The sequence below is a fragment of the Melozone crissalis genome, unplaced genomic scaffold, assembly GCF_028551555.1.
Source record: "Melozone crissalis strain CALT ecotype California unplaced genomic scaffold, PUWL_Pcris_2 ptg000013l_1, whole genome shotgun sequence".
Lineage (NCBI taxonomy): Eukaryota > Metazoa > Chordata > Aves > Passeriformes > Passerellidae > Melozone > Melozone crissalis.
The window spans coordinates 42,192,828-42,220,708 of NW_026535791.1; the positions used below are offsets into that span (position 1 = coordinate 42,192,828).

Genomic DNA, 27,881 nt, shown 5'->3' on the forward strand with positions numbered 1-27,881 from the left:
AGTTAACTTTTCCCACCTACAGTTTGTGTTGTGGGGTTTTTGTGCCTGAGCTAAGTAATCAGTATTCAGACATACACTAAATATGCCCATGTTAAAACTCTATAATAGTATACTAAGTACCCTTCAAGTTGTCACATAGCATTTTTAGTTAGAGGATGTTGCTATCACTGTGTGGAACACGCAGCCTCCAATGTTGTCTGGCCATAAAAGCAGATTTATCAAGCTCCAAAATGTTAACAAACCACCTTCCACTAAAAGAAGGGGTAAGAAGCCATTCCAATGCACTGGAAGCTCAGCAGTTGTCTGCATGAAAGAAAGACACAGAGAAGCTCTAGCAGTGACCAAACCTTACATGACTTTAGTTGTTGTTTCATGTTTCATTTTCCATGGCAATTTTCTTTCTCTTGGACTGCAAATGCAGTGAGACTCTTGTAACCACACCATGCCTTACCAGGGAAAAAATACACCACCTGTTATAAAAAAAAATAAATCCTACACAACACTTAAGTGTGAAGACTGTTTTCACAATTGGCTTTTCCATGGATTAGAGTGTTCGTGATCGACAGGTTTTTCTGTAAAAACAAAACTGGAATTTTTTTTCTTTCAGTAATATACCTCCATATCTATTTTACCTGTCATGGCAGGGGCAACTTATCAATTTATGTTAATGAAGCTGAGTAATAAATCTCCCTTACAGGAGCGTATAAACACATTTTTTTACAGCACACATGTTAGAAGCTACAGGAAGGAAGTACATTTGTGGCAAGTTGAAATGCAAGTTTTTCCTGTTCCCTGGTTACAAGTGAAGAACATGATGTCACACCCATTGCTCATTGTTGCACTTATTGACTTTTTTATATGAACAGCTGGGCTAGAAAGATTAAAGAATTTCACTAAGTTCATGGGTGTGATAAGAACCATCAACTAAAAGTTCAGCCATTGTTGTAAATGCATTTGAACCATTTCTGATCCTGAAATGGTCCTCAGGTCCTCAGATGTAGACAAAACTTTGTATCAACCTACAGGGTTTGACCCATATTTTCAGTCTCTGCACCAAATAGAAAGGAAGGTCAGGGCTCAACTAGTGGGGAAAGGAGGTTAACACAAAACCAAACAATTGATGGTTTATAGGAAATAGAACCTGGCACCTAGGAGAGTTGTTTCTTTTTTGGTATGGTTTTTTTCCTTGTTAGGTTTGGGCTTGGGATTTTTATAAGTAGAAGGGAATTTTTTTTTAAGGAAATAATTTATGCAGTTGCCTAATCTGGTACAGTTTTTCTTCCTACTTTCTTACCCACAGCACTTTTTAAATCACATTCTGAATTGATGCAAAATCTTATCAACTGTACCATGAGGTTCTTGAAAACAGCCTCTCTTCAATGTTCTGATAACCTGACTAACCAACCCTTGGGTTTTAAGCAAAATGAAAAGGAATGGGCATTGCTTGTGTCTTGTGGAGGTCACATAGAATCCTAAAATCATTAAGGTTGAGGAAGTGACCTCTAAGGTCATTGAGCCAAGCCTTTAGCCCAGCAATACCATGTTTACCTCTAAACCATGTCCCCAAGTGCCACATGCACAGACCAAGATGGCAGAAGGTTCAAGAAAGGGGATTTTTTGCACTTTCTTCCTACTGCCATGGGTAGAGGGGGCTGACACCCTTGCAGAGGGCTGTACACTGTAGGGTGCACTTGCTGCTGGTACCCGGTCTAAGAGGGTCCTGGTGATTCACCTTTAAACATCTGTGGGCCTTTACATCTAAAACCCTGCTGCATCTCCTCGTGTAGTTGTGCTGCAGCACCAAGTGAACCAAGCCCTGAGCAGCCCATCCCATCCCATCCCATCCCATCCCATCCCAGAAATGCTTGGCTTTGGCAAAAGGTTGAAAAGGAGACCCCTGCAAGGGCTCTTGCAGCCCCAGCAGTGCTCTGGTTTCAGGCCAGGAGATGCGACCAGAAAAACAGAATTAGAAGGAGGCACTCTAACACAGAATCAAACAGTCCTAGCCTCATGGGACACACAGTTAGCCAGACTAACATGATTTTTTAGTTGGGGTTTCTTTCTAGCAGGTAGGGTGTACGCAGCCACACTGTCATACACCTGCTTCTACCCCCATCATATCTTCTCTTTCTTCCCAGCCAGCTGCTTCTGGATACAAGCTAACAAGCCTCTAAAGTCAACAGGGGGAAAGGAGCACATCTAGCATGCCCATCATCTAACCCTCTTCAGACTGGCTCAAAGACTTACTGCTACCAAAGCTTTCTGGTTGATTTCTACACCCTTCCTAAGGACACCACATTACTAAAGACTCACATTTCAGGTGCCCTTACTTTTTCAGTAGTATGACCATAGTCTCCAACCCCCCTTTTCTTCCTGCTGCTTGTCCCTTTCCTTTTCATTGATGATCATCTCAGCAAGGAAACTCAGTCACATTTTAAAACACCTGCTTTCCTTAACACAGTCAACCAAGGGATGCAGAAAGCTCAGCCTCATACATGTCAGGTTGCTCCTTTCCAAGCCTGCTTTCTCCCACTGGGTCCTGTGCTCTGCAAGGACCATGCCTACCGCTTGGGGCACGGAGCTGTCTCTCAGCCCTGGAGCTGAGGAGCACAACAGGGAGTGTTCCACACCTGTCTCATGCACACAAACCTCTGTGCTTCTCATTTCTGTACAAGGGGCTTGAGCAGGTCCCCCCAGTTTGGACAACCACAAGAGAAGAACCTCAGGACAGAGGCAGCCAAAGACACTGATTTTTTTTTTTTTTTTTGCCTGTGAGAGGAAGTATGATAAATTTGAAACTGTCACCCACGGTGGCTCACATTAGCACTGTAAGGCAACTGTGAGGAAAAGAGATCACAAGATACCACCATGCAAGAGCCAAAAGTTAGTAGCTGGAGAGCAAGTGGGCAGCTAAAAGGGGAACACAGTTCTGCTGTCTCTGCATTCATATTTTACTCACTAGGTGAACTGCTGAGAAAGTGCTGGTGCCACATTCCTACTATTGCAGCTTGAAAAGAGATTGCGAGATTATTTAGTTAAAGCTAATAAATCACTGCAGGGCTGGGTGAAGGGGAAAACAATGGTCCTAAAAGGATAAAAAATTTTCTGAGACCATATTCATAAGGCATCAAAACATGTGAAACTCACTCTTCACCCAACAGACCTCAGCTGTTGTGTAAGCAAAAAATCCCCAAATGATTTCAGGCTTGCAGCTATTAGCACGAGGTTGAGAAATGCAAGTTTGTTTGCTCTTACGGTCTCAACTCCCTTTGCTCTCACAGACAGAGTTTAGGAGAGGGTAATGTAAAGGACATATAGGATACAATTGTGCAAGCACATTTATGCAGAGGTCTGTGTTCTTTTTCATTGCCTTGCTTATGGGAGTGTGACACCCTAGAGAACCAAAACCAGTGATATCCTTGTGTCAGAACGCTGGTGTACAGCAGGAGAATGGTGTGCTTGCAGCTTACCTTTGCTCAGCATGGGCTCTGTGTACCACCCAGGTTCACTCTGATGGCAAGCATTGGTGGTCAGGATGTGGTTCTTCCCTCAGGTCACCCTGTGTGGGCTTTCTACCAGTGTTTTCAAAGAAAAGCCAACCAACAGTGATGCAGACAGAGCTGCTATCTTAAAGTCACATGTTAGAGTAACCACCCCAGCCGCAGAAGTGCCCAGCTTGCACAAGACCTTGGCATGATAATTGTGGCTAAGAGAAGTATTTGCACAATCTCCAGTTACTATTTAATCCAACACCTAGGGCAAAATGTCAGGCTATTGTCTTGCAAAAGTGCAGAGTGATGTCAAGGGCTGTAAAATTTCTTGTACAAGCTTTCTCAATTCAGGCTCAGAAAAACACAAATAAAAACATGACTCATATTCTGACAGAGCAGCTGAGGCTCAGCCTACACTTTGAGCAGTGCCTGAGCAGGCATGTCCCTTCATATTCCTGTCCCTCTCAGCTCAATCAGGCAGGGCACCTTCCAAAACAAAACCCAACCATTTTGCTCACCATATAAGAAACAAGGGCTGGGGAACTTGTTTCTTCTCCACTCTACTTTACACACTTCTTTCTCCACTCTACTTTAAAACTTATCTCCAAAGGTTAGCCCACAGGCAACAGGCACAGCTTCACTTGAAATGTGTGCAGACTGACAGGAGTACTAACAAAATATGGATTTTCCTACAGTTATTCAGTAAGCCTAGAAGTCTCTAGGGAATTTCTTAAATACACACAAGTTGTGCAGGTGCCCCCAGGGGACGGGAAAGGAGTACAGATATCTCCTAGACAGTAAATTCTGAGGTATTTAATCCTTGTGTGGGCAAACAGAAAAGGAAAGCTCCTTGTACTAGGACAACCCGTGGTTCACATAATCATGTCCCACTGTCGTGTCCTGTCTGCACACAGTCTTCAGCCTCCTGAGAGGATTATGCTCCTTAGCAGCATTTTGATTGCTTTACCCATCAGCTCTTTGTATTGTCTGGAGTTTCATCTGAACCAAACCTGGCTTGCACCTGGAAGTCATTCCCATCAGAGAAGGATCAGAGCCACGGAGCAGGGACTACAGTAGAGAGCAATTTCTAGAGAGTAAGTCATTCCATCCCCAACTAAAATCAGAGGGACAACAGCCTTGAAATTGCCATTTCTCTCCACCAGCTTCCTTTGATGCTTCTGGCAGCTAGCACCCCATCTCCAGGAGAGAGACAGCTCTGATGGAGCTGCTTGGTCACAGTTGCTTCAGGGCTTGCAGAGAAGGTCGCTGACACAGCCAGCAGTGCATGAACAGATGTGCCTGGTGGCTCCTGTTGGCTCAGGGTGATGTGGCAGCACAGAGCAGGCTGGAGTCAGGCAGGGGCACACAGTTCATCACGAGCCAAAGCGTCTGACAGAGACATGGCACACACTTTTTCTTTACATCCCAGCACCAGAAGGACAGACAGCCAAAACTTGGTCCAACTCTGAGCCTGCTGGTACAAAAGCATATTTAAAACATAAGATTGAGGGTTTCTGTAGGAAATCAATACCATGTGTCATTATGCCCAAGAACTGTGGATTGGTTGAAAAGTCACAGTGCTAGATTTAATGTAGCATTAGAATGTGGCTTTATCATGAACTGATTCTACCTCAGGTCTTGTTTCAGATGTATCATCTATTTTCTGGAGTATCAAATTCAGCCTTTAAAAGGAGTTTCAGTAAGAAAGCATGATACCAGCAGAGGTCAGTGCATCACCGTACTCAACCTCTTTTATCTTATCTGGTAAAAAGAAGTTCAACTTGCAGATTGTGAATCTTTTTTAAGGGGGAAGTGATTTTAAAAATATTTATAAGTAACATGTTTGGAGAGGAATCATCCTAGTCACCAGCTCATCCTGAGAATTATGATAGAGGAAGAATGAACAACAAAAATCCCCTACTTCAAAAAAAAGAAAGAACTTATATGAATCTAGCACTTACTGACATCCGTTTCTCCATCACCCCTCAACTACACAAACATTTAAAGCAGATGCTGAAAATAAATGAAGAGTTTATAAAATTACCCTTTGTGGTTTTAATTACAAGAAAAGTCACTAACATGACAGGAGATACCCCTTACAAACTACAGTTCACCCTGTCTTTGCATCAAATCAACTGTTCATGGAAATGAGTGGTTGAAATGGATAAAAACCAATTGTTAAACAGGAATTTTGCTGTCTGCCCTATTAGGAAGTCTCTACTGACAGATTGTAGAAAATAGCAACTTGTTCTCAGTGACCTGCTTCTTATGGAAAACCTAGAGCAAATTCCTAGGATAGCCACCCTAAAACCACCCTGGCAGCTTTGATGCCTGCATGCCAAGCAGAGAGCACCTACACTGAAGAAGTGGTAAGGCGCTGACTCACGTTACTCCCACTCACTCTTGTGAAAGTGGATGCAAACAGACCTCATTGGCATTGGCAGAGAGTGAGAGAGTGCAGCAAGACCAGCAGAACCCAAGCAGGAAGGATGGGGTCTGAAGGGCTTGCTATCAGCTTTCCTGGGCTCTGACATTTACCTTCCCCTCTCTCAGCAGTTACTCCCACTAATTCCAGGTACTGCAGACCTCATGTCACCAAAACCCACTAGGTGTTAGTGGAGTAGGAGGCAGCAGATGGGGCTCTGCTGGGGCTCTTCAAATCTGCTAAAGAGTTCTTAAACAGTCTGGTGTGTGCATCAGTTACCCACGAGCGCTGAGATGATAATGCTGATGTCTCTCCAGCTCTTCCAGGAAGATGGCCCTTGTGTATCTGTACGAGATGATAATGCTGATGTCTCTCCAGCTCTTCCAGGAAGATGGCCCTTGTGTATCTGTACAGTTTGCTCAGGGAAGTTGTGATGATATCAAGAAGGAATTCTTTATCATGAGTGTGGTGAGACACTGGAACAGGTTGCCCAGAGAGGCTGTGAATGCCCCAACACTGTCAGGGCCCAAGTCTAGGTTGAATAAGGCCTTGGGCAACCTGGTCTAGTAGAAGGTGTCCCTGCCCATGGCAGGATGGGGTCAGATTAGATGATTTTTATTCCTTTCAACCTTTAACATTCTATGGTTCTGTGATAAATTGTGGTTGCCCCATCCCTTGCAGTGTTCAAGGCCAGGCTGGGTAGGGCTTGGAGTACCTGGTCTACTGGGAATTGTCCCTTCTCATGGCAGAGGAGGTGGAACTAGATGATCTTTAAGGTCCTTTTCAACCCAAATCCTTTAATGATTCTCTTATCAAGTGTCCATGGTATCCTTTACACCCCACTCTCATACCAGCAGGGTAATGGACATAACAAGCTGCAGAGAGGGTTATTAATTGTGAAAAAGGAAGCTCTTATCAAATGAGGGGAAACAAATTGAGCAATGCCAGGCTCCATCACCCTTAACAGAGATGATTCCTGTGCCAAACTACATAAATTTCCTTTGAGAATAGAGTTTGGAGAAGCCATCCAGGCACTGGGAAGGTAGAAGTGACCTCTGCCATTACACAGCCTCACCACCCAAAGGCACAAGCCTGTGACAGCACTCAGTGACCTCCCAGGTAACATTTTGACCTTTTGACCAGTGCTACCAACATCTGAGGGACAAGTCCAGGTCACCAGAACACAGAAGGGGGATTCAGCTCAATAAGCTTCACAGATACCTGCAGCAGAGACATCTACTGATGCACTACACAGCTAAGACTCCTTTTGCAATCAAAGGGAGTAATTAATCAAAAGTGTGCACTTTATCAGCCTCTAAAATCAGTTTGCTGAGTTACATCCTAAAACTGCCTTTCTCTTGACCACATAGTGAAGAATTCGTTGGTTTCAAAGCAATAACCTTTTATTGAAGGTTATTGAGATTTGGAATTGTGTCTTCCAGTGAAAAGAGCTCTGGCCCAGGCTGAAGACTGGCAGAGGCAACAAGAGCACACTGCGGTGGGTAGTCACCCCAGGAGTAGTGTCTGCAAAGTATTGAGAGATCCCAAACTGGAAGACACAATTCCAGATGCCAAAATGTTCAAGGCCAGCAAATATACAAGATAGCACAGACAAGTGTGTCCATAGTACTCATTTTTAAAGCCAAAGTGAGTCTGCCTGTTCCCTGCTGTGCAGAATCTGGCAAAGCATTTGGGAGGTATCCCAAAACCCACCCACCCATTTACAGCTTGCATGAGTCTTGTTCTGGTGGAGGAGGAGAACACAACATCAACACCAACTGTTTCTTTGACTTTCAGGTTGTCAATACTGCAGCACACTACACAAACAAACTCAATAAAGTGATGCTTTACGCAGCTCAAACAAGCTACAATCCTAGACAAATTTAATCTGCAGCTCTTTCAAATGGTGCCTGCTGGGGATGAACAGGTCCATGGCAGAATAAAGAGGTGGCTGCCTTGCTGATGTGGCATGGCACAGTTTTCAGATCCAGTTCTGCTGTAGGAAGAAATTATATATATTTGAACATTTTTATTGGCTGCTGTTGACATCCTTGTTTTCTTTCAGTACCAACAAATAATTTGTTTTGCCAGTTTTTTAAACATTTTCTGAATACAGAAATTAAGCTAGTAGCTGAATCATACCCTAATCTTCCTTTCTCCTTGTTTAAAGACAATTGCTATCTTTTTCTTCCTGAACCTTTCAAGACATTACCTGCCAATAACATGTTCATGTTCTGAGGTAAAACATTATTATCCAATATTCCTCATGAAGTTCTTCAATATCTTCATGAAGAAACTCATAATCCCTTGCTGACTTGAAAAACTCTAAATTTTTCTTTTCCCATTATAAATTAACATCTTTACTTATATCACCGGTATGGACTATAATATCCTTCAATTGGAATTGATCATTCTTCTAAACACAGACAAAAAAATGTTCTTACAGAATTTTACCATCTGAGTATCATCTAGAAATATCTTTTTCTCTCTTCTGAACAGCTGACTAATCCATCCTTGTCTTCACCTTCCCTCTGTTACAACTGCACTTCTAAAATTATATTATTATACCTCTTGGCAGACGCATCTTGTTTTGAACTTTTATTTTTTAAAAGTTTGTTCCTCTATCTTCATGTTATATTTATCATTTATCCTCAGTAGTCTGACCTAGTTTCTGCTTCCAGCTTGATCCTTTCTTGTGTTTAAGGTTCATGGACAGTTTATGCTTTAATCAAGCTGATCTCTTACAGCACTTTCTCTCTTTTTTCCCAGTGGGGTAGTATATGCCTGTGGATGGATATTGTGTTATTGTGTGTATTTTTTGTAAAGCACTAACCCTTCAACAGCTTTTATTGAAGTCTACCTTGTGTCACTCAGCTGCTATTCCTCCATCTTGTACTGGAATAATCATGAATCTGTTTCCTAATGGCCACTCTTCAATGGAATTTCCAGCCTCAAATTCTCATCCATTCCTCACAATTGTCAATGAATACACAAAAATCTCTCCTTTACTTTCCAGATTAAATAAAAAATTTTCCAAGCAATCTACTATATTTCTTTCCCAGCAGATATTTTTCATTATCCCCAGTAACCTTGTGCAACATATAACAATCTTTTTTCCCTCCACAGTTCTTTTCTGTTTATGCTACAAACCTTGGGAATAAGATGCAATTTAAAGGTCTATCTTGCATTCAAAAGCCAAATTTTGCAAGATTTATGGCTAGCACATGTTTTGTTTGATAAGAACACAAAGGTAAATTTCAAGATAGCTTCAGTCATAACACAGCACAACCCAGGGCATATGAGATCTTGCAAGTAAGGTCATTTAATGTGCTACTGATGTGGCATCAGAGAGTGAATATGTCTAGACAGCCCATGCGCTTGTCTCCAATCAGTCTGGGGTTTGCCTACAGGGTTGAAGGGTCTGAGCGCTGGAAATCAGTGGGTCTAGGAGTATGCCAGGCTGCTGGCTGCTCATGAATGTCCTGTTTAAAGTCATTGTAACATCGCTGAATCACAGGGAAGGGAGAATACTGAGGAGACCTCTTGCATTAAAAGCATGCTTTTTCCAACACAGCTGGACATTCCCTTAAAAATATGACATTTCTTTATATAAAATTCCCCAAATATACGAAATCTATGTAATTATGCTACTTTCAGTGCTATGAGCAGAAAGAATGTTAAAAATTTATATGGATACATGTGCACTCAATGTAAAAGTAAGGCAATTCTATAACACTAAATGCAAACTCCATTTAATTTAAACAAGTATGGAGTTTTTTATAGTTCATAAAAATACATCATAAGAATAAAATAGTCATATTGTGATATTATATTTGTCGTGTACCAGCACACAGGCCAAATGTCCATAGAGGAGGCTCTGAGGTTCAGAGAATGTGAATCCCAGAAATATTCTTGGGAAGGACTGTGCATTGCTTTTCTCTGTGAAGAGAAATGTGGGGCTACGTTGGTTAGATAATTTAATCCAGTTTGGACCGAGGTGGGTCAACAGGTGCAAAACTTAGCAGAGGTGGCAGTTAGAACTTTTTTCTTTTAAAAAAGACATAAAATGTCCACTAAAGTCTTATTGTTCCCCAGACCTGGTTCTTGTATCACAGATAACACAAACATTCAGTACACAGGTCGTACATGCAGTACAGAATGAAGGAATATTTTAGCACTGTCTAGGGATTATTATCCTCAGGCAATGTATCACTGGAAAATCTTCTTGTCTGGCTAGTATTAAAAACTATATAAATAAATATTTTCTCCAATCTTTCTGACTATTGTACGCTGATCTCAGAGTTCTGCCTCTAAGGCACATAAGAATGGTTTGAACTTATACCTTCCAGCATTACTTGAGTCTTTGCTACCTTGAGTCATTGACCTGTCTGGTCTTGTAACCTAAAAAGAATGAAATTTTGCATAACCAGAAACAATTACAAGAGATCTTTGGCCAATGATCAATGCCAAGTTGATTTTAATAGAGATGGTCAAACGTATGTGATAAATATGGTTTGTATACCACACAGATATGTAAAAATAAAGGAGCTGGCCCACATGCAAAGAATGCTGCCCTTGTTTTATTTGGGATTTGGGGAATTGGTTGTGTCTAATGGTTAAGCATTTACCTGTTGGACCAGTCTTCCTCAAGTAAATGAGCCAGCAATAAAAGGAAGAAGGTGTTTTGAATGTCCAAAAAACCTCCAATTTACCAAAAGTAAGCAATTAGTTACTGATATTATAAAATCTTAAAATTTATTTCAGTTGGAGTATATTTCCCACTGGAGGCCTTCAAAGCATCTAACATTTCTCCTACATCTAGGAAGGGAACTTATTTATTTATTTATTATTTAAAATTTATTTATTTATTTACTTGTATATAGAGAGTTACTGGGGGAATTACTAGGCACCCAGGATGAAGATACCAGCGCTGGAGGTATATAAATAGGTCTCCATGCACTATCCTTCCTTTGTCAAAGCAGAATTAGGGAAAGGTTTTTAAGAGAAAATGAAAACAGCAAGCTAGCACCATTGCAGAACAAAATAATTTTCCATTATTCTATTTCTAAGCTTTCTTGTCACTAGAGATATTGATAGGAAAGCAGAAACTGAAGGTGAAATAAATATCTTTCCAATGTTAAAGACTAAAATTGAAGTCCTTAATAAAGATTTTACATCTTCTTATTTACATATTCTTTATCTGAGGGCTTGAAAAATCTCTTATTTCTTCTCTCATCTCCATGTAAGAAACAAAGCACCCTAAATTTTTCCTAATAATTTCCCAAAGTTTTTTTGTTAATGTTTGTGTGGGTTTTTTGTGTTAATGTTATAATACAAAAAAGAAAGACAACTATTTTGTCAGGCTGGTGTACATCAGCAGAGGAGGAGCTGACAAAAAACCACTGAGCCTTGAGGCAGTTTCTGTAGTGGAAAATAAGTGCTTGGCATGGACACAACTATACAGATGTAATGCCAAAAGTGAAGTAACTCCTCTCTTTAAAGCCCCAGAGAGTCATTGGAAAGCTTCCCCAAATTTCAGATTACTCTGTAATTTAATTTATTTTTCACTGATTCTGTGGTGGGTAAATCGCTGAACTGACATCGAGGAGATGGCGTTGGTTTCCTGCTCCTGACACAGATTATCTGCAAGACCCTGGGTCAGTCACAGTGCAGTAACCAAGAGCAGCCCTGCCAAGAAGGGCTTGAGGCTGCTGGTGGATGAGAGGCTGGACACGAGCTGGCAATGCGTTCTCACAGCCCAGAAATCCAACTGTGTCCTGGGCTGCATCAAAGGCAGCCTATCACAACCTGTATCAATCAGACACTGTCAGTTCCAAATTCTTTACATATTTTTATTCCAGTTTGCTGCATTTCAAAAACAAAATTAACCAATGTTGGTTACTAAGAGGGAGCTCAGACCAACTTTTGCTGCAGTTAGATAGAGAATTTTACAAAACCAGTCAGTCATCAGCACACTTTTAACATCCTTCGCAAGGTGAAGCATGGAATTGCTAACTTAAAATACTATTAGTTTAATGTCATCCAGTGTGGTATAGGTCAAATATAGATAAAACATAATAGATACTTATAAAAGGCAGGATGTACAAAGCAATCCCTTAAAAAGGAAGCCAGCTCCCATCAGTCTGTGCCATATTGCTGACTAGCTGGTTTGTTTTCTGCAGGTTTCCCCTGGGCAGGAGCATATGGGGTAGGGCTGACCCTATGTAGGGCTAACCCACACCAGCCAAGCACTCAGCCACTGAGTAACCACCTCAGAGTGTGCCCTCAGCAAGGACTATGGGTACCATACTGTTCCCTACATGCACAAAAGGAACAAACCCACTCCGGTACCTGTTTCCTTCATGCCTTCATCCCTTGCCTTGAGGTGAACCTGCTTGGTGAACTGAGGCTGGAGAACAGCCCCAACATGGTTTCCAATTAGCACTGTCTTTTAAAAGCAAATTCACCAAACAGCAACTTCTGAAATGTGAAGAAAAGCAAAGTAGTGGGCCTTTGGGTAGCAGAGAGAAACTCATCTATCTTCAAAGCTTTTTAGGTTTGAGAAGCTGTGCTACAAAGAGAAATTTCCCAAAGCACCCAGACCCTGGAATGTGAGAGCAGCGTGCACCATGTCTCCCTCTAGAAATGGAGGAAGGAGTGGCTGGAGAAGAGCAAACCAGCAACCCCAGCTTTCCTATGCCTGGGAAAACTCTAGCAAAAAAAAATATTGCAGGGGTGGTAAGTATTTCTCAAGTGTAAATTGTTTCAAATTTATCTACTTTGCTTTTCTGGCGGAGCAAAGGACCTAATAGATAGGCAATTTTGCAAGTAACTGGGTATTTTTTGCTAAATGAAGTATCTGCATCCACTTCCTACATTTTTTTTAATTAAAGGTTAGGACACTTGACTTGCCTCCAAACACCCTGCCACCACATTCCTCTCCAGATGGGGTAAACAGGAAATCTTGCATAATTCCATGTTCCTTGTACCAGTTTGGCATTGACATGGTGCCAAAGGGCATTTAGTACCTTTGCTCTTAAGAACCCCCACCAGTTTAATTACTGCTGGAATTATGACTTAGGAAGAAAAACAACAGCCTATTTGTTGAGCAAACATTACAATAAGCTGAATCTTTTATTTCTCAATCAAGTTGTCTCCGTGCAGCTCCAGAGACTCACCTCCCTTCCAGGGTAAAAGGTAGGAGTGATAGGCCAAGCCCCTTCATCCTGTTATACAAATGATCTGGTCAAGCAGCACAGGAGCAAAGTGCTGACTAATGATCTACAGTAAGTGTCTGAAAAACATCTAACATGGGTTTTAGAGCAGACTTCAGGTAACTGCATTGAAATAATGCACTTTGGAAAATCCCGTTTGTGGCCAAGTATATTCAATAGTACTTAGGGAATAAAGCTCCCTTCCTGGTCCTCTGGATCTCAGATTTCTTTCTGGACTGTGGCCCAGTTCTGCTGAGAGGTCAGAGACACCACCTAACCTTCTCCTGTCACCTTTGAAATGGGTACAACATTTTCCTAGGACATATGGCTTGACCCACCCCCTGCCTGATCAGATCTCAGCACCAGATCTCCTACTTGTCAGCAGGCTACCACATAAGACAGTTGGGCAATATGGGTATTTTTAAAGGAAAAAAATCAACTCAGTTTGGTTCTTTCAAAACTGTTGTGAGGGACCCCTGGCTAGGAGAGGGATGCTGGGTTTGGAGGAAACAGCTAATTTTAGAGGCAATCTGTGTACAGCCCCATGGAAACTGTGTTTAATATTTCTGCATGGCTAACCACAGTTCCCCTGCTCCTCTGTGCATGGGTTTTTGGGGGAAATTATCCTCATGAGGCACTGAGTACTTTCTCCCTACTCATAGTGTCTGAGGGCTTTGAATAGTAGGGGTGAAAAGGTCAAATACCTCAGAAGAAGCCACTGAAACATCTGGTCTGGTAAATGATGTGTATTATTGCCTTCTTTGCAAAATTACAAAGTGTCAGCATTAAAGATCTGAAAATGTATTATTTTAAAATGCTGTGTCTCTTTCCAGGCAGCAAAAAGATAGCAAACTCAATGCAAAGGCTGGATTTCTCTGTGTGTCTGCAGGTCTCGAGCATTCTGAGATCCTGAAAGGATCACCAGGGTTCAGTGAGTCCAGGGTAGAGCTCGGTCGTTATTTAAACAGCCTATAAAAATACACCTTGGTGTTGTGCCTTCTGGAGGAGAAAGGAGGGGAGGATCTAAAGGGAAAAAGGGGAAAAATACTTGAAATGGGAGTAGATGAGCCCCAGAAGAAAGGGGAACAAGATGGTGAGGCCGTGGATATTTTAAGGCTGTAAAGCAAAGGGAAGTTCGTGTGTGTGTGTGTGTGTGTGTGTGTGTGTGTGTGTGTGTGTGTAAATATCACCCCTGAAAGGACAACTCTGTAGTAGGAGTCCTAGTAAAATATCTGTATTGTATTTGAATATCTGCATATAGGCCTTGCCCTGATAAGCCCCGGTTGTTCTTGATGAGCTGCAGCTGTGATGTCCTTAATTGGGCAGCAGCTGTAGCTAATGAAATAACTGGGATAAAAGGGGCTGGGCTTGGCCAGTCAGGGAGAGCCTGGAAGGAGCCCTGACTAAGAAGTAGCAACAAGTAGGAGAAGAAGTCAGAGCTGTGAAGAACTGCCCCCGAGAAATATCGCCAAGAAGGTACAGGACTTCAGAAAAATGATTGTGATAGTAGGGGACTTTAGAAATATGAAATACAACAACAAGATAACAACAATTGGTGACCCTGATGTGATAGAAGATAGGACAGCCAAGAGGTGTGGAAGAGATTAGGCAGCCTGAGGGTTGCAGAAGATAAGACAGCCTAAATGGTGGAGAAGCATGGCTATTGAATCTCAAGGAGTTGTGTGTGAGAATATGGCCTTTGAGCAAGGAGCTGTATGTGTTGTAAATGGCCTTTGAATCGTGGTAAATATATGTGTTGTATAATTATAAGTGCAGCCAAGAGCTGTGGTAGAATATATGTAGTATATTGTGTCCATCTAAATATGTTTTCTGTAAAAAAGGGAAAAATATATGTATTGTATAATTATAAGTAGAATATGTAAACCTGTCTCTGTAAGAAAAAGAAAAGGGGGAAATATAGTAGGAGTCTTAGTAAAATATCTGTATTGTATTTGAATATCTGTATATAGGCCTTGCCCTGATAAGCCCCCGGTTGTTTTGATGAGCTGCAGCTGTGATGTCCTTAAGTGGGCTGCAGCTGTAGCTAATGAAATAACTGGGATAAAAGGGGCTGGGCTTGGCTAGTCAGGGAGAACCTGGAAGGAGCCCTGACTAAGAAGCAGCAACAAGCAGGAGAAGAAGTCAGAGCTGTGAAGAACTGCCCCCAAGAAATATCACCAAGAAGGTATGAGACTTTAGAAATATGATTGTGACAGTATGGGACTTTAGAAATATGAAATACAACAACAAGATAACAACACAACTCCACCAAGCATCCATGTTTGGTACTCCAGGCTGTCCTGGTGGCTCCCAGCCTGTGTGTGCACTGACTGTGTGTGGTCAGGCAGTGCTTTCAAGGTAACCTCTGCATGCAGAGGAAAAAACATCTGTAAGCGTTTCTTTAAATGTAGTTGTGTAGTTTATTTTCAGCAGCCTAAGGGGTGTCCTAAAGACAGGACAGCCTGGAAAAAGGCCAATGAGGATGTAAAAATGGAACCTGGATGCTACAAATAGGTCTGGTCATTAAAGGAAAAAAAAAATAAAAGCAAAAAACAAAAGCAAACTCAAGGGAATCTTGCAGCAGAGGAACAGTCCAGTTCAAGACATCACTCTTTGAAATGTTTATTAAAATCTGCCATATCGTTGCTGGTGCGTCACTGTAACATGAGGAGTCAGATTCTGCTTTGGGAACTGCACAGACTTGAAAATCCAGAGCTGGTCATCAGAAAGTTCAGTGAAACTATGCTTGAGCATTTAAAGGTTTATGGAAAGTCACAAAAGCTACCAAGGTGTAACACAGATTAACTTTACCCCTCTAACCTATTGCATCAAGCCACAGGCCCACACAAGGAGAAATATCTTCAACTCCAAACAAGCACACTCACAAATGTGGGCTTGGAACTCTTCACACAAATAAATTCTGTAGTTCATTTGACTTCTTCCAGTCAGATTTACTACTGGATGGGAGCGTTTCTTCTTTGCTGTTTAGTGTCAAGGTTCAAGCAGCATAGAAATTCTGTGGGATCCCTTTCACACCCAGGCCTGTTATCTGTTTTAAAAAAATAAAGATTAAAAGATAAAAGAAAGGAAACAGATAATATAATTAAAACATTCAAACATTGTAGAGCAAATGCCATAGCAGCAGACTACTACATGGAGGGTCCCCTGCTTCAAGAGGAGCCCAAAAGGAGTCATGGCTTGGAGTTCTTCCAAACTCCTTAAGATCACTAAGATTATCAAGCACTACTCAATAATTTTGCTAATTGAAATGTTATCTGTGGCCTTTGTATGTAGTCCTTATCTTCAAAACAATTCATAGTAATTTTTAACATGCTTTGCCCATGTAAGACAATGTGAGTTTGGAAAACACCAATTCCCTTGTGGAACTGGAGAACCTGAGAACAAAACCAAAAAGATGCTTATTTAATCCTCCTGTGGGCTTCTAAAACTGTGATGCTTGAATATATCAGTTCTCAGCCATGAGATATCTGCTCTAAGCACTGCTTTTCAACAGGAGTGTCCCAGATCCCAGAAGAGATTTCCATCCCTCCTGTAACATGTCTTCATCCTGTGGCCAAACTGATAAAAGAGTTTGGTCTGGATTGATGGCAATTGCTGAGTAAGAACTGCATATTATTCTCCTGATGTCCTTTTTGCTAATGGAGTGGGAAAAAATGAAGAGAGAAACAAGTTCCAGACTCAAGAGCCCCAGACAAAAATATTTTCTAAAAAGTAGCAATCGTTTTTTGTTGGAATCTGAAATGCAGGGAATTCTCAGAACTTTAGGCCTGTAAGGCAAAGCTTAGAAATAAACACAGAATTTGCTTTGAGACCTTAGAAAAGGTTTCCAAACTTTAGTGCTAGAAGTGAGAATGTGGATTTATAGTTTAAAGTAGAGACACATTAAACTAAGTAGAGGAAAGTTTCGAATTTTAAAATACAGTATTATAGATTTGTATATTAAAACATGATTACCTAAGAAAGCTTACACTGTAACATGAATCCATAAGAAGAAATATTTAAAGATTAAATCAAAAACATAAATATCCTTGTTAACAGTGTTTTACTAGTTAATAAATCCTTAGAAGATCTTATAACTAAAAGTCTCATGACCTTCTAAACCATGTGGTGAAGATGTGAACCAAACTCACCCTTTCTACCTATATAGAAGATTAAAAAAATAAATCACATTATCTAAAACAACTCAGAAATCCCATTTCTAGCTCATTCAAAATTCCTTCAAATCCTCACATTTTTTAACAGACAAAAAGAAATCCTAAAAGTTTTCAGACTGAGACGCAAAATTTTGCCTAGTAAATTTAAACATTTAATTTTTAAAGGAGAAATATGTTCTGTAAGCATTTAGATTTCCTGGCACAATTAAAAACTGAGAAGTAAGAGAATGAAATTTGCAAAAGGGATTAAATTATAGTAAGAGACAAAAGCAATTCCTTGCAGTGTATTACAGAACACACTATCCATATGGCAGATCCATACCCACTCACTGCCTCCAGATCTTGACCAGTCAACTTTGGACAACCCAGATATCAACACTATAACTTGTAATTTCTCCAAGTCTTCCTTCCAATTGCATGAGCAGTTCTGCAAAAGCAGCTGGGCCTGACTGGGAGACAAGCCATGCACCTGGAGCAGATCATGAGGTGAGTGGGATGAGCAAAGGCAGCCGGGGACACCTCACTCCCAGAACATGAGGCTTGGCAGGTCTGATGTACACAAAGAAAGAAATAAAATCTGCTCACCTTGAAAATCTCTCCTGCATGAGGTTCCTTGGCTAAGGTGGCCTCGTCCAGTCCATCATATGCAGAGGTCACATACATTTCTGAGTAGTCTTTTCCACCAAAGCAGCAAGAGGTAATCCTTGGAGTAGGCAGCCTCACAGTTTGGATTCTTTTTCCTGGGAAAAATGTGCAATTGTTTTTTAATGTTCGTTTTTTAGGAAGCATGTAATTATGAATACTATTAGTACACATGGCACAGATGTGACATTACTCAGAAGGCACCTCCCTTTCAGACAGAGACCACATCCTAAAGGACAGTTTGTGGGGAAACCAAATTATTTCATCTGCCTCATCTCTAACTATTTTTCAGGCTCTCCCCCGCATCTGCAAGGCTTCATTTCCTTTTCTCTAAACAAAGCAGTACTGTGTGTGAGGTCAGGAAGGGCAGGGACACCTGGCTTGGGATGGATGTTGTTCCTTAAAGCATTTTCCAGTTAAACATTTCAACACTGAGAAATGTTATATGCAGCATTTTGTGGGGGGGTTTTGATAGTGGTACTATTAAGAAGAGTGTGCATTTCATCAGCCAAGGATGGGGCAGGGGTACCTGACACTGGAGGCAGCACAAGGAGCTGCACTCTTTACATGATCACAGCCTGAGCCAGCCATGCTCCTGGCAACCCATGGGGCAGAAATGGCCAATTCTTTTCACCTTATCTCCCCTTCAAACCATTCCCCCTGCTGCCATTCCCCTCACATGTACATGCACAAACTGGTGGAGGCCTTACCTGTCTCCGGGTCAATGCGAATGACTCTGCCGCCATCAATACAGGCCACCCAGAGCTTCCCTTCTGCGTCTATGCACATCCCGTCAGGCATCTGCTCCTCCTTTTCCAGATGGTACAAAAGCTTGGGGCAGGCTGCAGGAAGAGTTACAAAGCTGATGTTATGTGGGCTGCTACCCATTGTGTATCAGATCCCAGGCTAACCTCTTCCATGCCCTTGCAAAAAGCTGCGTTCATTTTCTGTGAGAAAGACATGCTGCAAAACGTACATCACACCAGCATTTGCAGATGTGTTAAAAGCCTAATCCAGCCTGGCAGAGACGAGTCCCCAGCACAGACATTTCAGTCTGGGATTGTACCAAATTAGTGCTCCTGTTATTTTACCAAGAGAAGAGAACAAAATGCCCCCATCTCTCTTGTTAACCCACCTGCTGCCTGCCACAACACAACCGCTGCAAGTGCAGTAACTTTTCCCGGACCTTTATTGGTCATGTCACATAAATAATTACCTGCATTTAAACATTGGTGATAAGCAATCTCTCCTAGCAAAAGATCAAAAAATTTACTTTTTAATGGCAAACCAAGCAAGTAGTTTTGATTAAACCTGGACACCAGCTCATGGTCAGGGATGCAGTGCAGATATGTTGGTGAGCAGTCAGGTTCATGGAGCAGGGCCCATGGGTCATGAACCACCTGCTCTGACCCACCCAGCACCTTCTGGTCATTACACTACCCAAGAATAGACAGCTGTGGACATAAAGCCAAGCCTAGGAAACTCAAATGTTACTTTTTTACATTTGCAGGGGGAAATGTTGCATTATATCCTCTTTTGAAATCTTATATCCTAAAATCTGTAGAAAGAGATGTTCTCAACAAAATTAAATCTGAGTGAATGCAATTATTTTGTGTGATTTTCATCTATGATTACCCAAAGTCTGCCCTCTTTAAAGTACAAAGGCAGTTCAGACATTTAAATTCCTGTGGAGTATATCAGCTTGATACAGCATGAAAATATTTCAAAGAGTTTTGAAATGAGGTTAGATCCATTTTGCTTATACTTAAATTTAGTTCCTTGCAGATACAATAGAAAATGTTTATCCATAGAATGAATTTAAGTTAAATTTGAAAACATCTTAATTTCAGAAATTTTGTTGGGAAAACTCTATCACAATGGCAGCTTGATCCTCTGAAAACCTTTCTGTGAAATACATACATGCACGTTCTCCACTTGTATTTATGGAGATAGTACAATCAAAGGAATTCCAGTAGATGGCACTCAAGAATAAATACCGTCCCAAAAGCTCTTTCTCATTCTGCAGTGTTAAAGGCTTCTCCCCTGCAACTCCTTGAACTGGTCTAAGGAAGAGCCATCTCTCCAGATGAAAGAAAGCTGAAACACTGTCAGAAGTTTGTTCACCAAATACGCCTGCTGAGTAAATTTGGGGAATATCACAGTCAGCCAGCTGACAAGCTGTAACCAGAAGATATGAAATCTGTCAAATAAACATGCCCTGCATCTCACAGGCCCAGGTCTTGCTGCAGATAAAGCAGTGGCACTAATCATCACCAAATTTAAAACATGCGTACCAATCTTTCCAGTGTGCACATCGTAGCTGAAGGCATGGACAGCGTATGACAGGCTGTCGATGTGGAAGAAGGTTCTGTGGTCCAGGGACCAATCCAGACCATTGGAGATGTCCAGCTGGTCTAGCTGTTTTATTACTGAGTGGTCAGGGAAGAGGGTATAGAGAGCTCCTTGCCGCCTCGCTCGTACTCCTGGCGCCGTCTCTTCAGCCATCGTGCCTGAAATGGAAGTGGGAGCACTGGTTAGAAAGTAGAAGCTTGCTCCTCATGTTTGATCAAAAACCTCCTCTAAGTGTTACCAAGAGGTTCTAGGGAGAATCACAGGACTGTGATTCTCCTGTGATTCTTCCTAAAAAGAAAATATTTTTAGGAAGAAAATCTTTCTTGTGAGGGTAGTGAGGTACAGGAACAGGTTGCCAAGAGAAGTTGTGGATATCCCATGCCTTGGAAGTGTTCAAGGCCAGGTTGGATGGAGCTTTGAGCGACCTGATCTAGTGGAAGGTGTCTCTGCCCACAACAGGGAGGTTGGAACTACATGGTCTTAAGGGTCCCTTCCAACCCACATCATTCTATGATTCTACAGTTCTGCAATCCTATGGTGAAAGGGACTAATAGGTCCTGTCAGATTGATGAGGAAGAGCAAAAGGAGCAGATCAAGGGCAGCTGCCTCCTACAGAGCAGAACCTGGCCAATGAAAGGATGATGCTGCATTGCCATGAGGTTTAAGTCATAGACATCAAAGACCCAAAGGACCACCAGGACATGCCCCAGGGGGTTGAGTTTTTGCTCACAGCAGAAGTTGAGATGCAGACAGGCATCAATCATATGTTGTTTTTGTTGTTGCTCTTTGTAGGCTACTTTCATAATTTAAATGGGCTGTGACCATTAAAATACAGGTGCACACCATGTGCCTGAGAGCATTGTTCAAACAATTCTTGAACTCCATCAGGCTTTGTGCCATCACTTCTTCCCTGGGGAGCTTGTTCCAGTGCCTGACCACCCTGTGGGTGAAGACCTTTCACACAATGTACAATCTAAACCTCCTTCTTGCCTTCAGGAGGCTGAGAATCTCCCCCCCATATCCTTGTTTTTCACAGGCTAACCAAGAGAGGCTGCACAAAATGGGTGCAAGCTGCAGCTCATATTCTGCTCTAGAAGCTGCATCCTTCTCTACATTTCCAGAAAAAAAATCCTACCTACATGAGCCCTTCACCGGCTTTTCCATGAAGGTAGTTGTTTGAAAAACACCTTCCACCAAGTAGGGGAGCCTTTCTGTCAGATGGCCCCTGTCAGCAGCATCTGTCCTCATCTAGGTCAGAAGATGCAGGGTACCCTGTCCTCCTCCACTGGGCAGTAACCAAGCAGAGCATTCACAAGACAGGGAATAAATAAAAATGCCTTATATAAAATACACTATAATTAGTTCCCTTTGCTCCAGGGGAAATTTCTGCCAGGAACTTACCAGCAAAAAACCTCCCCTTTGGATCCACTTTCCCATCATTGAACCTGTTGTTGGGTTTATCCTGCTCGAGCTCGAGGATGGTGGTGACCTCCTGGGTGTCCCAGTCCAGGAAGGCAAACCTGGTGCCCAGGGTGATGACATAGCCCCCACACTGCCGCAGAGCCACTGAGCTGACACGGGCATCTGTGAGGGAGAGGGAGCAGAAGATGAAGGGCAGCTCTGGGGCCATCACTCAGCCCTCACTGAGGGCATCTGGGCTTCACCGGGACATCCCTGGCCAGGGAAGGCTGAGCTGATGCTGAGATCCTTCTCCCCTGGGATTGTTAGCACATCTCACTGGCTCTGTGTTCCATGGATTTTTCCACCTTCTAGGAGGGCAGAGCCATTAGGACTGTACCTTTTCCTCTGCAGGTCCCAAATGAAGCATGCATTCCGTCTTAGACTTATCAGGGGCAACATGTGCACTCTACTTGGCTGGCTTAGGCCACACTGTGCTCAGCAACACATTGTGAGAAGACAGGCAATGTGATCCCATGAGAAACCACCAACCTGCAGGACCCTACCCTACCAGGAGGGGTGGATGGGACAGACAGAGTCCCAGGATGAAGCAGTGAGTGTGGACTCTTACCCACAGACACACTCTGCACCTCATTGGTGACCGGGCTCCAGCGGCAAACTTTCTGTGAGTTGATGTCCACGTAGACAAGTGCATTCTCCCTTTCCTCCCAGACTGGGCACTCTCCCATCCGGTTCTTCTCCTTCACAACAGACTCGATTTTGATGGAGGAAGACATGGTCTGAGGGGAAGTTAATAATGGATGTATTTAAAAGCTGTCATGTGAATATTTCCATGCCTACAATGTTGAAAAGCAGAGGTTGTAAATAGCAAAGCACTCCAAATGCCACATGACAAAGTAATTTAGGAGGTTCTTATGACATTTCCATGGCCTCATGGCTGGAACTGACCTTGAGGTGCCAAAGCTCCTCTCTACCAAAACTTTCCTAAGCCACAGCTGCTGATGAGGCACCTGCCTCCAGGCACAGGAGTGCTGGGCTTTGGCCCTAAGCTGGAACCAAGCTGCTGTCTGGGGATCCATGATCCCAAGGGTTCCCTTGACCACAGGGAGGGATCAGAAGGCAGCAGCACCAATGAGTGGTGGATCAATCTTTTTGTGGAAAATCAAGGCTCTGCCCTACTAACACAAGTGAATTGATTTCCTCCACAGGAAGACATTTACACACCCACAGCACCCACTCCACTTTGCCACAGAAGCCACTGCACAACAAATGCCTGTTCCCACACCAGACAATGAGAAAATGCAAATACTGAGGAAGGCTCCTGCCTTTGAAATTCTACTGCTTTGTTTTCCCTCTAAGCATTTCCTCTTCATCAGCCCTCTCAGTGCCCCAGCTTCATCTCCAACCCCTGCTGCACACTCCAAATTTTACCCAATGCCAAGCTGTGGGGTGCAATTACCCCAGCTGCTGCTTGGGGGGCCAAAGCCACGAGTGAAGTTCCCATTCCATGTGCCTGCCTCTGCTACAAGTTGTTCATGCTCTGGCTCCCCTGTCCCCATTGCAGCAGGGTGCTTGCAGGGACATCAGTCAGTCAGCCACAGCTGGTTGACACCCACACATGGTGCACAACCCATCAGTTTTATGTCCAGTACCCACTGATGTCCTCAAAAACACAGATCCTCTCCCTTCCCTGACCTTGCTATGGGGTGGGAAGTGAGCAATAAGCTCCACATTGAGCTCTTACAAAAGAAAGGGGCCCACTCAGTGCCTCAGTCACCCCTAATGGAGCCGCCTCCGCTGCTGCACCCACTGGCCTCAGCACATTTTTTCCACAGATTGGGAGATAATTCTTGGGAGGCAGCCAATCCCTGACATAACATCAGTCCCAGGGATTACTGTCTTCAAGTGGCTATTGTTTCCTAGCAGGTGAGCGGGTGATAAGGTGTACAAATAATTAATTAGCATTAATGCACTTCAAAATACGTGGGAAGAGCCAGTCAATCACTGTGAGTGGAAATGTCAGGGCTGAGGAACATGGGATCTTTCCTGCAATAGGTCACATCTCCAAGTTTCAAACAACACATCCATCAAATATATCCTTTTCCCTTCGAAAATACCCTGGCCGCAAGGCTGGGCAGCAAGCTGTTCCACGCAGGAAAAGAGCATCTAAAGCATAAATAAAGATACACAGCAAGATGCCAAGTTTTAACCTCCAGAAACCTGCTAAACAGTGCTTGAGCTGGAGGAGTGAGTTTCTTGTGGGTTAAAGCTTTGTGTCATGTGGCTGCCATATGTGGGACCCGAGGCTTGGAGACACAATGCTGACTTTATTGTACCATGGCCTGGGAAGCACAGAGCTGTTCTCACCCCTGGGGGAAAACAAGAGCTCGGCAGCAGCCCGGCAGCACTGAGGCTCCTGCAGAGGCAGAAAGGCTCCAGATCTGCAGCAGCCAGTGTGTATTTGTCTTGTCAGCTGTTTCATTCACCCAACCAAGCCTTATTAAACCTTTCTTTTCCCACCAGCTCGTGTTTCATTTACACGCCCCTTGTCCAACTTCTGCAACGCCAAAACAGGGGCCTGGCATGATAAGCTGTGGTGAAATACTGATTCACAGACCCATCCCACATGCCACATGAGGAGTACACAATCACACCACTGCCAGCTGTTTCACAAGGCATAGGCAGATGAGAAACCATCTTGCCTGCACCAGCTGCCTGCTCCCCCCTCTCCTGTTCCCCCAGCGATGCTGCAGAGACCTGCCCTATCTCATGGACCCTCAGAGCACACCCACCTTCCCTGAGTGCACATTCAGCCCCAGCATCCCTCTCCTCTGCCAAAGAAATAACTCCTGTGTGTCACTCCAGCTGTGGAGGTTCCTATACAGGTGAATATTGTGGCTCAAATCATCCTCACCCCTCCCTGCTTTTAAGAAGAGGGCAATTAGAAGGGAAGGTCTGTGTTTTGCTAGCTGAGGTTTCACTAATTTTTACTAGCAGCTGAAAATGGAGGCTTTTAACAGGAGGGACCATCCAACCCTAACTGGCAGCAATGCTTCCAAGGGAGTCCCCACAAGCTGTGAGGGACTCAGCCCTATCCTACCCAGTCCCTGTCCCCCCTCTGCTCAGTGCTCTGCTCATTTCCTGCCATGCCCTCCCTGCTGGCACCCCAGGGAGCTATGCAGCAGTAACATTTCACCAAATACAGCATCTCAGAGAGAAAAACGAGGAAATTACCCCCAAAAACCCAGTTCAAAATCTCCCAGCATAATCAGTCCGCAAGCATCCTGCCACCTGGGCACCTTTATCTGTGGCACCTTGCACCCTGCTTGGTACAGCACTGACCCATCAGAGATGAGCATGCAAGGAAAGATGAGAAATTCCAAGCAAAAATCACCAAATATTTCTGTATTCTCCCAAAGCAAAATCCCTGCAGAAAAAATAATCGCATCCACCCTGCCTATATCCTCTTTCCAACATTTTGTTGGTTTTGCAGCCTCCTGGACTCATGCACAAGGGATGGAGAGGTGCCACTGAAACATTTTCCAAGTTAAATTGTTAAACTGTTTTACTGGTAAAAGTTATCAGAATTTGGAGACCATAAGAAAATTTTCCTGTTAGGAATAAAAAATTAATGTAAAAACATCCTCTCTGCTCTAGAAACAAAACCCTCTCTCTGGTAGCCATTTGAAAACAGTCTTTCTAGACCTCTGTCCACATCCCTTTTCAAATCATCTACACAAAAGTTGGTCATTTCAGTACCCCTAAAAAGATACAGTTAAAATACAAATGAATGACTGGCCTTAAAAGTGTTTTTTTGCTGTTTCCCTCCCTCTCTCCCTCCCGTGCAAACACACATCATTTCATTGTTAATGTCAAACTGACCCTTCAAATAAGCAGGCAGACAGCTAAAACTTTTAATGTACACTCAAGCAACCATTTGCATAACCCAGAGAATTTTAAGAACCCTTTTCCCTTCAGTCAAACAGCTGAACATCGTTACCAAGCTGGAGGACACCTATGCGAAACTCTGCAGTCCATCCCACCAACGCACCTGCTGAGGAAAATATTGCCAGCCCTGGCTTGGTGACTCTTTTCCAGCACTGGTCCAATGAAACTGGCTGCTGTTTTCAGCGACGGTTAAAAATGTGCACCAGTTGATGTTATCTGCATGGAGCAGGTAACCCTTTACATTTTGTATTCAGTCAGCAGTCACATGAATGATGAGGCAGGGACCAAAGCCTTTCTGAATGGTCTGGTTTGCAGTGCCAGCAGCAGGACATGTGATAGAGAAAAATCCTTGCTCAGTATTTTTCTCATGTCGGGAGAGTGTGAGAGGGAAACTGAGGCGTTGCACCATTCAGTTGCCCCAAGGGCTAGTTCAGCCTTCCAAAATTTAGGGTGCTGAAAAGGGAAGGTTAATGAAAGATGCGAGGGAGGGTTTTGTAGTATTCTGATTAAGAAAAAAATATTGTTGTGATTAAGGCCTATTATCATCTTTAAGACTTGGCTCCTACTCCCAGCTGTGCCACAAGCTTCCTGTGTGTGAAGTCCCAGGGCTCCTCACCTCGAGCACGCAAAGCCTGATCCCACTTTGGCAAAAAGCTCCAAGCTGCTGCCTGTAGCACACACAGGGCAGGACTTTCACCAGGCACTCTCAGCCACTGCCATGGATGCTGCAGGATGGTGATGTTTTGCCTGGCTTTTATTTTCCTCCTTCTTTGGCATTTGCCTTCTTTTTTTGTCAGTGGGAGGCCAAGGTGGAAGATGCCAAGTGCCTTCTCCCAGCCAGCCCTGCTCAGCAGAGGGGGGGGATGGCAGGGCCAGCAAGGTGGGGACAAGGCAGGCTTGCCATGGGGACAGGGACCAAGCTGGGCAGTGAGCCAGAGCGACCACCGGAGTTTTGGTGACAGGGCCACACTCAGCAAGGGCAGAAGCCACTTGGGAGAAATCAGCCCCAGTTCCATACAGGAACAATGCATTTCCTTATTCATGAAAGACTTTAATGAACACTGTAATTTGATGTTCAAATGATTCACAGGATGAACACGTTTCCCTGATAAGCAAGCAGACAAGATAGATGTATTATCCTACCATAGTCACCATCAATCCACATTCAGAGATTTAAAAATTACAGCCCTAAGACATAAACAAATTAAAATATTTCTAGGGAAAAAGCCAGGTATATTTCCAAGTCAAACTCCTTCCAAAATCACTGTATTACAGACAATGTGATTCTGGGTGCCTTGAGGACCCTTTTGAGATTTCCTTGGCCTCCAATGCCTCCATCTCATCTCTGCACAAACTCTCAGTCTCTGGTGCTTTCAAAGGGAGGTTCAAGTATAACAATATGCATGTTTTTCACAGCATTTTCAGCTGGAAGACATATCCAAAAGGAAAATTCTGGCTTATGATAATTTTCGCTGAAAATTAATCTTCATCTGAAAAAAAAAACCCTGAGAAATATAAGTTATCTTGTTTTCTGCAAAATATTTCCCAAAGCATTTTCTTTAAATGGATTTTGGAGGAGAAAACCACATTTTCTACACAGCTTTTCACTTCTGGTGACTTGACTTCCCCATCACAGGCTGCAGCTACGTAAAACCAAGTGAGGCAGAGAGACAAAGAATTCACCTTGCTGGAAATGAAAACACCAAACGTGCAGCTTGCTGGGTGAGCAGCTTGAGTGTTGGATCATCAGTGGCACAGGAAGAACAGCAGCTGGGAAAATTATACCATAACACATCTCTCTAATTTATTCATGTGGCTGCAAATGCTCTGGGGATGCCCCTGCCACATTTTGCACCATCTCTTATTCCTACCCTGACCACCTCTAGGCTACCAACATAGTTACCACATCTCCCACTCTGCCATTTCAACATCCCACATGTCTGCCTTTCCAGAAGCCAGTCCCTTTAGGAAGAGACACATCTCAAAGGTTTTGTGGGTGTTGCTGATGAGTGATGCAGCTCTGCAGCAGCAGGTGCATGTATTTGCTAGCCAGCAGCTTTTCTATTAATTGTTTCCACAACATAAAGAGCCTGGCCCTGCCATGCCCTTTGTTTGTTTCTGATGTTGCTGGGTTGCAAAGCAGAAGTTTCTAGTGAAGTTGGCCAAAGGCACCCCTGTACCCCTGGCTGACACCCAACCACTTGTCTCCTCGTGG

The 27,881-nt window shown here is 43.2% G+C and overlaps 1 protein-coding gene across 1 annotated transcript; it reads right to left on the reverse strand.

The window, feature by feature from the left end:
• Nucleotides 1-16,108: 16,108 nt before the first annotated feature.
• LOC128934391 (regucalcin-like) lies at nt 16,109-22,494 on the reverse strand. The gene is made up of 6 exons (XM_054271944.1): nt 22,329-22,494; nt 21,701-21,883; nt 20,242-20,457; nt 18,658-18,789; nt 17,891-18,045; nt 16,109-16,179 (listed from the first exon to the last, which is right to left on the reverse strand). The coding sequence occupies exons 1-6, from the start codon at nt 22,492-22,494 to the stop codon at nt 16,129-16,131; spliced, it is 903 nt and encodes a 300-aa protein (XP_054127919.1). The 3' UTR covers nt 16,109-16,128.
• Nucleotides 22,495-27,881: the final 5,387 nt, after the last annotated feature.